At 42.1% G+C, this 10,550-nt stretch overlaps 1 protein-coding gene across 2 annotated transcripts in view; it reads left to right on the top strand.

Annotated features, from left to right (window-relative positions):
- The first annotated feature begins 315 nt into the window (after nucleotides 1-315).
- Nucleotides 316-10,550, top strand: part of Gda (guanine deaminase) — an 83,403-nt gene continuing 73,168 nt past the window's right edge. Inside the window, exon 1 of one of the 2 annotated variants that reach the window (XM_034512002.2) lies at nucleotides 316-696. In XM_034512002.2, the coding sequence (XP_034367893.1) occupies nucleotide 696 (1 nt within the window). In that variant the 5' untranslated portion in view covers nucleotides 316-695. The remainder of the gene's footprint in view (nucleotides 697-10,550) is intronic. The other variant, XM_034511994.2, reaches the window with a different exon arrangement.

The raw sequence follows: 10,550 nt of genomic DNA, 5'->3' as shown, positions 1-10,550 counted from the left end.
GAGAGGGACTTTGAGATCTAGATTAACCCTTGGTGGTGGAGATCCCTGTAAAGTTTCATATAAGTCAAGCTCTCAGAACCCCATCAAAGCATGAACACGTAGTCTGCATCCCTCAGCCTCCGGAAAAGAAACTGGCCACAAGGTGTACAGCTCCAAGTGACCTTTCACCTGTCGCCACGTTTGTGCAAGTTCAGAATCTGGTGCTCAAGTTGAGGGGCTGAATGGCCCTAGGAGTATAGAAGGCTCAGAGAAGACAGAGTAGGTGTAAAATGAAAGCAAACAGAGTGGCTTGATTTCAATAACTCAAGGAGTTAACGCATCCAAAACCAACGCAGGGGTGGGGAGGAAAACCACACCCCACGGAGCTGGAGCCAACTCGCAGGAGAAAAATCCTATTGGCATCCAGGAGGCAGGGAGCCAGCCCCTGGGCGCGGCCTGCAGGGGGCAGGCGATTGCCTGGGGAAGCGGGGGCAGGACGAGCCACCAGCTCCCGCTCCGCAGCCGCAGGGACCGCTCTGCGCCCGCCTGGTGCGCCCTCCTTGGCCAGTGAACTCGCGCTGCCCCGCTGCTGCCATGTGTGCGGCTCGGACGCCGCAGCTGGCGCTCATCTTCCGAGGGACTTTCGTCCACTCCACCTGGACCTGCCCCATGGAGGTGCTTCGCGATCACCTCCTCGGCGTGAGCGACAGCGGCAAAGTGAGTGGGCACCGAGTCCCGCGCACCGCGGACAGGTGGAGGGACCCTGGCGAGGCACCGCGCATTCGGGGTTCGCTCCTGTAGAGCGAGCACCAGAGTCGAACTTTTAGCGTTTGGCTTCTAAGGAATGTAGATTGCCTGGTCACTAGGTTTGTAGCCTGGCTAGGGCGGAATGACACCCCAGAAGCTTGGAACAGTAGAGTACTCACATTGCACTGTAGGCATCCCTAGAAAAGGTGGTTGAATTTCTTGCGACAGAGCTGACCAGGGTGGGGTGGGGCATCATTTGATTAGTGTTGTTTGCTGAATTCATCAGGTAGAAGAAACAAAAACACCTGGTTTCACTCATCAAACAATGCATTAATACTACATGCTACACAAGTTTAATGCTGGAAGGGACAGAACTGAAGAATCTCTCTGTCTCTGTCTCTGTCTCTCTCTCTCTCTCTTTCTCTCTCTCTCTCTCTCTCTCTCTCTCTCTCTCTCTCTCACACACACACACACACACACACACACACACACACACACGCACACAGCCACTTGAATCAAAACAAGCTGTTTCATTTTAAGGTTCAAAATGCCTTCTATGATTACAGATTGTATACCCTCCCCCCAAAATTAGATTTCCACAAGTATCCTATGATGTCTGACACTTCTTTGTCCACACAGATGGTGACTATACACATTAGCAACATCCTGGCCAGATTGACAAATGAAGTCATTACATTTTGGAGATTTTTAATTGTTTCTCAAAGTATACCAGTTTGTGGTCTGCCAAGTTGAAGATACTGTCATTGACAATATTGAATTATGACTTAGATTTGAGAGTAGCCAAACCTGATATTCTTAAAGAATTTTTAAAACATCAGTGTGTGTGTGTGTGTGTACATATTCGAAGTAGCATGTGTGGTCCGAGAACAGTGTGTTCTCTCTGATGGTTCTCTCGTTAATCCACATGGATTCCAGGGACTGAACCCAGGTCCTCAGGCTTGGTGGCAAACACCGTTACATGCTGAGCCACCACACAGGCTCCCAATCTTGTTTTCTTGTGGTATTTGATTTGTTGTTGTTGCTACATTGTGAAGCAATATGTTTTGTTGCCAAGGTGATAAAATTTTCAGAGCTTACCTAACGGAGAGATTTCAGTAAACCTGGAGACCTGCATGCGTATCCATGCCATGCTTGGGGATATGATCCTCTGCTTCAGTGAACTCCTATCTGTGTAAGTCCTGAGAAACCAAATACAGACACTGAGAGGCTGGTAACAGAGGAGATGCTAGTTTGACCACAGAAGCTTTTCAGATCATAGCTTTCTTTTGGGAGTTAATATCCCATTCCCTCAATCTAATAGAGTAACTGATGCAACAGTATGTTTGGGGGGGAGGGGGGCATGACGGAAATAAGTAAGGAAAGGAAGTAAGTTATCAGAAAATCAATCGTTCCTTGAGTTTATACTGAAGAATAAGAGTGTCCTGAACATGCAATTAGTGGTTGAGTCAGAGAGCCTATTCCTCTGGGAGCATGCTGAGACTCTCAGCAGAGTGTGCCATTCTCACATGAGACAAAATTAACCAGGAATTGACCACAGAGGTGGGCTTGTCAAGACATACAGCTGAAACTCCTCACCCCACCCCCATCAGTGGATTGTTAGCTATTGCTCTCCTCCTGCGTGTAAGACAGTAAGTTACCCCTCCCCTGGGCTTAAAAAGAGAGGATGTTGTATGTATTTCAACATTTGACTTCCCTCATGTTAAAATAAGGACTGCTTTACATTTAGGGTTGCTAAGATAAACTGGTTATTTTTATATTTATTATTTAAACACTTAAAGGTACATGAAAACTTGTACCTTGTATATTCTTGAAGTGAGTAAGTTAAAACTTGGGATCATTAGTTGTCTCAAAATTTTACTGAGCTTCTTAAAGTGAGTGTCAGAACATAGCTTGGCATAGTTTGGGATCTAGAAGCACTTGTGAAAATCCTGGCTCCTGGACAGCATCCTCAGAGAACTCAAATGCATAGGCTTTGGCTAGGAGTCTTACAGGCATCTCTGGAGGTTCAGGCAAGGCAGTGTGTGAATCACATTCTGAGAGGTCCTGGTGAATCCCTTGTATGAATGTCTAAATCTCATCTCACTTCAGACCTAGGTCTGGGGCAACATCTCAGGGAAGGGACAGTTTTTCTTGTCTTTTTTCTAGATCTAACCCCTCATTTCAGGATTTAGAATTAAAGAATGACAATGACTATGTTTAATTCATTCAAGTACAGCACATTAAAAATGAGTTAATACATAAAAAAGCAAAACAATTTATCTAAAAAAAAGCCTTCTGTAGCCAACATTTTGGTATTACTTAGAATTCAGAGTTAATTTTTACACTCAAGCAGAATGTAGCTTTTTTTTTTTAAATAAGGACTCAAAAATGAATAACTCATTTTCAAATGTTTCATTAATCTTGAAACACGGTGTGCTCAAATATTACTGTTACCCAGTTCTTCCTGTATACATCAGGGTCAAGTTGACTCTAAAGAGTCTTCAAGATTGGAATTTTTGGTGTACACTTACTGAGAACCCAGATCGAAGAGAGAGACCTGCTTAGAGGGAGTGTTCTGGGTAGAAGAAGCAAATTCTGTGTAGAAATGAAGCCCTGGGTAGCAGTGTTCATTCATTACCTGCATTGAGACTATGAATGAGACATGAACCTCTCCCAAGCTGTAGAGGAATTTTAATCAAACAACATGGTTGTGTTGGCAATGCATCACATCCAAAGACCTAGATCTATGTGATCTGGCTGGCATGCAGACATGCTACACACCTTTAATCCCTCTGGTTAGACTAAAGACATGCCCCTAGTACACACCTGTAGGGTAAAATCCGTTTGTAGCAGGAAATGACCATGGTTGAAAGTGACATCTAATTGAAGGGCAGACTAAGTGATGATTCAGAGTAAGATTTGACAGGAAGAGTCAGAGATAAGTTATGCCCAACTTACAGAAGAACAGTACATGAAAGAGAAGCTATTTAAGAGCAGTGCAGGGAGAGAGTCAGTCAGTTGGGAGTCAGTGCAGTGAGTAGAGTGCAATGGAATTGAATTTGTTACTGAGTTTATTCAGTTCAGGTCAGGTCAGCAGAGGGAGTTGAAGCCAGAGAATAAGAAGCCAGAAGATTAGAACAAATTGCTAGAGTTAGTTTGAAGCCAAACAGAGCAATTCAGTGAGAAGCTGAGAGAAGCCAGATTGAATCAGTCAGCTTGGAGAGGAGCTTGAGCCAGAACAGCTGAGTTGAACCAGCTAGCCATAGTTCAGAAAGAACTAGAAAGGATGAGTTTATTCAGCCTTAAATTTTCAAAATGATAATTACATTTGGAAATAAATGTTACTTTTATACCAAGCCTCAGCTTCTTCCTTTATAGAATCAGATTTAAATCAGATACAGAATGAGCTGAGGTGTGAACATGTCTGCACTTAGTTGAAACTTTGCTCACATTAGTTGAAACTTTGCTCACACTGTGATCATTCTGCCCCACTCTTTTTCTCTGTCTCTAGTGTTGAGGCCCACACTCTGCCTCAACACTTTTGCCTCAACACTTTTGGGGCTAAGTGCTCTGGTCAAGAGAGAGTGTGGCTCTTGGGGCAAGAGATGCAAAGAATGGAGACAAGACAGGGTGTGATTCAGTCTCTCTTCTATTTTCTCATGTCTCCCCTATTGAAGGGAATTCTGAGGTATTTATATACACAAGTAAGAGAACACAGGTGAAAACATTTTACCACGTGCACCATACAGCTGAGGTCACTAAACAGCAAAACAAGCTATGTGGGATAAACAATATATTTATCAGAGTGTGCTTCAGCTGTTATAGGCTTTTGACAACCAAGTCTTTCATCAGGGTATATGGTTCCAGATGGCTGCAAAGTTGATCTAGCCACTTTCTACTAAAGTCGGCTCCCAACACTCTAGTAAACCTGAAGCCTCTTCCCCGTCCTGGCATTTTTACATCTTTTTATATGTGCAGCCAAGTGATTGATAGAAAAGGAAGCCGAGGCCTGGGGCAAACCTGGGCAAGAGGGCACTGTTGCTGGGCCTCAGCTGTGCATTTTTTTCGTGGTCATATCATCCATTTGTGCATCATGACACAAAGCTGTATCTGAAAAAGATCTTAGAGTCCTTAGTTGCTAGGTCACTAGAACATTATTGTCAGAATTTCTCAATCTTCATAGTGTGGCTTCCACTACAGTGAAGAAGCTGATTAGAGAAATCATGCATCTGCAGATCTAGTGGTATAGTCAGCCTTTGAAATGTGGACCAACAATCATGTTCTATTTCCCATAATAGTGTGCTTCCCTAGGAAACAGACTCAAGACTTAAAATGAACACTTTAGGGGTTAAGATCCTGACTGCTCTTCTAGAGGTCTCATGTCTGAGACTTCTAAACACCCACAGAGCTAGTAACAATCACCTGTATCTCTAATTCTAGAGGACCTGATCCCCTCTTCTGGCTTTTGGGGGTACCTACACCCATTTTGTGCATGCATGTGACACACACATACACACACACACACACACACACACACCATATAATTTTTAAAAATTACATTTTAGTTTAGAAACCAAACTTGTGGTAATAAAAGAATGACTCTTGAATCAAAAAACTGGGTCCTTCTCTGCAGACAAGCCAATGAAGTATGGAAATGGCCTTAGAGAAGCTTATAATCTGGTGAGACAATAACCAGACTCACTGCGAGCCGTTAGAATTGAACTGGTCTGAGTATAGAGGGAAGGTTTCTTCAGTTGAACACATTGTGATATTTAAATAATGATCTGCAGGGTAAATAGAGATCCATTGGCAGGTTAGATTTGGACCAGATAAAAATCTTTTAGATGGAGGAAATAGCCTGTGAAAATATCCTGGGGTTAGAAAGGACGGAAGGCAAAGACAATTAGAACCCAATAGTTGAGGAGAAGGATACCACCGTATAATATAATACACTGCAGGTTTGTGGGAGCTATGTACAATTGGACAATTCTTCCAGATAAAGAATGCATGAGAATGCGGATAGGCTAAGGAGGGAAGGTTGGTCACCTACTCCTATATTTATCTGGTCAACTCAATGTTTCAATTTCTAGGTTTTTAAATTATTATTATTCTCATTCTTATCATTACCTCATAAGGTAGTACGAAGTATTAAATTATTTTATCATTGTAAACTATGTAGAATAATCCTATACAGGTTGTCTAGGGCCAGTATACACCAGCAGCTATTGTATCCATGGAAGCAATAGGTGTGGACAGAATGGGCAGCTATTTAGATCAAGTCAACTGGATTGGGTGATGGCTTGGGCACATAGTGTTATTTCTAACTTCTGGAACCCAAAGCCATGTTTATAAATGCATGTAGACAGCACATACCAGTAAAATCAGAGGCAGCATCTACCCAGCGACAGGAAAGTTTTTGTAAAAGAAGCAATTGTTGATCTGGACCTCAAAGAAAAGATAGAATATGAACATGAAGAAAAAGACCCAGTAGACCTAGCAAAGAGTTCTTTAGTTCTCCAAATTGACAGGATGAAGAAGCCCCACTTCATCTGACATTGTTTTACAATCTTGCTTTGCTGAAGTTCTCAGTCTGAATTATAAATCTCTGGTTCTGAGTCATCCTTTCCTCCTGCTTGGGAGGGGGAAGATCCACTTTCCTGCCAAGCTCACAAACTCAGATTATTGTCCTAGTCCTGTAGAGAGAAATTGAATACAACCATCCTCTATGAGGCTGCTGGGTTAGGAACATGGGTTTCATACAATGATACGTTCATGCTCAAGTATCACAGGAGTATCCTGTGACTTTCTGAAGTCTCGAGAACAGATTTCTCCAGCCAAAATGTTCATGGCAGGGATTGGAGAGTTGGTTCAGTAGGTAAGAGTGTTTGTCCAAGTTCAAATCCCCAGCATACACATAAAAATGTGGCATGGCTGCACTTACCTGTAAACCCCAGCATTAAGGTCAGGGATGAAGACAGGCAAATCCTGGGAGCGGGCTGACCAACTAGATTAACCCTAAGAGTAGATTTCCAGTTCAGTGAGAGACCCTGTCTCCAGCAGTGCAATGGGAGCTGATCAAGGAAGACACACCCTCTTCTAGCCTCTTTTGTGCATCCATAGGAACATGCTCCCACATGCTTACATGCAATACTTACAGCACACATACACAGGTGTACACACACACACACACAGGTGCATACACTCACAGATACACATACATGCAGCACACACACACACAGTGTGGCAAAAGTTTGGTTATTCATTCAAGAGCCATGACTATCTTTGAATTAAAACATACTGATTTTGATTAGCCTCTAAATGCACTGGGCTTGTGGGTACACTATGATAGTAGCCAGTCATAGGAAGTTTGTAGCCCTGAAATCATGGTTTTATTTTGTGGCTTTTTAGTCTCAACGATAAAGGAAATTAAAACATTGGAGTCTGAAGGGAGTTCAAGGGTCATTTTTAAAAAAAGAGTTTGAGAGAAACAGAGTAGTCAACCTATAAATCTCAGCAGCTGCTGGGAGCTGGAGAAGAATTAGGTTTGAATTAGGGTTCAAGAAAGCTGACAGACTCAGAGACAGAGATCAGCAAGCAGCCATATTGGAGTCGGGTGGGATGAGTGTCTCCGAAGAGTGAGAACATCTTGTGTGTCACAGCAAGTGTGCTTAGGATCTTGGCTTGTATCAGAGGAGATAGGAGGAAGAAGAAAAAAGTTATGCCTTTTGAGTTAGAACCCAGAAATTAGGCAGGCTTAACAGTGATCTATAAGCAATAGCATGGGGGAGGGGCTCATGAAATAGATATTATCTTACCAGTTATTCCTCTCATTCCTTTTGTAGGTCTTCAAAGGTGCATCAGCTTTCCTAAAGGGCGGCCTCCTATCTGGGTAATTGCCAGATTCAGTTGGGTTAATCTCTTAAAGGAGGAGACAGTCAAGTATAATAGTCTAATATGCCCAAGCCACCATCCAATCCAGCTGGCCCAAATAGTTTCTAAGATTTGGGGCCAGTTTAGAATGTCAGGTCTCTCTACCCAGAGAGCATTTCAGGGCTCACTGGATGCTCTTAGGGTTAGAGAGAGGTCATTCAGTAATTAATATCCTAACTCTGTAGGTATAGCCTCTCTGAAGGTTTAGGATGACAGGCAAAGAAGAAGAGATGCTCACGGTTAAATTGAAGATGGAGCGTAAGGTAACCCCTGCTTCTAGAACGTTCACATCTCTAATACTTAGAATGCCAGTTACCCCTGGGGCCGTCATGGGTTAGTAAAGGAAGGCAAAAGTAATTCTGCTGAGGATGCAATTTTATTATTTATTTTTCCAAGTATTGATAGCTGCTTTCCCCACTATCTTCTGACTGGCTCTAACTTTCCCTGAGTATCAATGTCTTTTCAGACACTCACACACAGCCATGCCCAACCATGTTTCCCAGGAATGTTCATTCCTACTTGTTTCCATTGCTGTCCTCCCAAATCTCCCTTGTCTCTTGACTGAAATATTATTGAAGCTTCTTGTTTCTCTCCCTCTTCTAGTGTTTCCTCCACAGGACCGACTGCTATTTTCCTGGATCTTGGGTAGTTCTGTGGCTCACTATTGACTGTAAGGTCCAAATGTCTTTTAGGAGGAATTCTGGGCATGACATTCTTTCTAATATTTTTTTCCAATGTCATTTCTCTGTCACATGGAATAGACTGACTATGACTCGCTCACACCACAATGCAGACATGAGCAGAGGAACGATCAGATACATTTCCCATGATTCCCTCACACACCAGGCCCTCTTATTCCTCCATGTATTGTGTGCTCATCTCTTGTCTAGAATAGCCCTCCTTTTGGCATCTCATTTTCCATCCCTTCTGTGTCAAGTTGGAATCTTCCTATTTTAATGCTTGGTTTTGGTTTCTCCAAAGTTTCTTTTTTCCACCATCTCCCAACTGGATAAAAGTTTCTTCCTCAGCCCATAAAGTTTTTCATATGCTTCAAATAACTATTTTCTTAGTAATCAGGAGATGACTTCTGAAGCCAGATGGTGAATTTAACTCTCAGCTCCTTCATTTATCTGGGACAAATTTTCTTATGTATCTGAGCCTCCACAACTAAGGGTTATGTTTTGAAGTTTAATGACCATTGTGAGGCAGACTCTTGATTTGAGGATGAGGTTTAGAAGGTGTCGTCCTTGGTATGTGAATCAGATTAGGTAACATCCTTAGAGTTTACTTCTTATTGTGAAATTGGTGTGTTTATAAGTAAGAGACCAGAACACACACACACACACACACACACAGCATGTCCAGTCTCACTCTGTGGTGCTGCACTACCTCAGGACTCCACCAGCTCTTTTTGAATAACCTCCATAGTTATTCACGGTGCTGTATAATCAGCAGCAGAAGTGGATTAAGTCTGAAGGTGCATCAGCTCTGAACTGTTTGTCTCCCTTACAGGTATGCTCAAGCCACTGTTTAAGGTCCAGTGCAAACACCACCACAAATCTTTAATTGTTTTTTTCTATTACTTCTTCCTCCTTTTGATGTCTTTATTGTCTGTTTTTATTAGACAAACCTCACACGCATCTGCACTTCTCATTTGTGTGCATTCTCATTCAAATCATAACTTTGTGCTTATGTTGTATAAAGTAGAAAACATGCAATACTTCTGGGCAAACACAGGCTCTTTCAAATGGAATAGGTATTCTGTAGCTATTTATTCAGTGTTCTGAAAAGTTGTTGCAACCATTATACAGTTTGTCTTCCTTACATGCCTTAGTAAGAACAACACTGGGTGTAATTTAATATGGTCTCAGGAGTGATTTTTATTGAACAAAATATAAATGTTCGGAAGTCGTGATGATGATTAAATCCATTCTGCTTTGTAAAAGATGTTATTTTAAAGAAGATTTTGTTTTATGACAAAACACAAGAATGGAAGATTGCTTTTCTGATTTTGCTAACTCTAATATAGCATACTTTTAATGGTTTATTCCACAGATAGTGAGTGCCTGCTGTATATACATGCTTGATATACCAAAGAACTAGGTTCTTAGCCAATTTCTCAGGAACAACATGTTCCAGCTTCAGTGCAATATAAATTTTTCTATTAAAACTTAGACATATTTGTTAAATGAGTTTTTTAATGAATGAATTTTCTTTAACAAAAGTTAGACTTCAAAATTAATACCGTCAGTGGCTACAATGGCAAGTAATAGAGAGCCCAGGGAAGTGGCATGACTTTCCCAGTGAGATACAGAGCAATGTTGGGTTTGCATCTAAATCTGTTTTCTCTTCAGCATTCATAACTTTATGAGACTGATTAAATGACACCTGTCTCCTTCTGGGCCGAGATATAGATCAGTAGTTAAAACATGCATCTTAACAACCAGTAAAACCATGAAGAGGCAGTACATGTGTCTAGAATCCCAGAGAGTTCCTACCAGGAGAATGGTCACTGAACTCACTAGCTTACTGTAAACAGCAGAAAAACAAGAGGCCGATCGCAAATAAGACTGAAGGTGGGAATACTTCAGGTCATCTTCTGATATCTACAACCCTCCCCACATCACACACACACGCACGCACGCACGGACGCACGCAGAGAGAGAGAGAGAGAGAGAGAGAGAGAGAGAGAGAGAGAGAGAGCATGACCCTAGGTATATTTCAGCAACTGAAACGTTAACTTTTTCTTTCAGTTCTGCCTCCTTGATCCCATACCTATGAATTCCACACAGAGAGACCCGTCATTTGTTCTGCAGTAGTGTCTAGGATCTCTGACCTGTCGTCCTCTCTTAGCCCTTTCTCTTTGTAACTGTTTGGACTCTTTCTTCAGCAGT

This window comes from Arvicanthis niloticus, chromosome 1, assembly GCF_011762505.2.
Source record: "Arvicanthis niloticus isolate mArvNil1 chromosome 1, mArvNil1.pat.X, whole genome shotgun sequence".
NCBI lineage: Eukaryota > Metazoa > Chordata > Mammalia > Rodentia > Muridae > Arvicanthis > Arvicanthis niloticus.
This window is presented reverse-complemented; position numbering and strand designations above follow the sequence as displayed.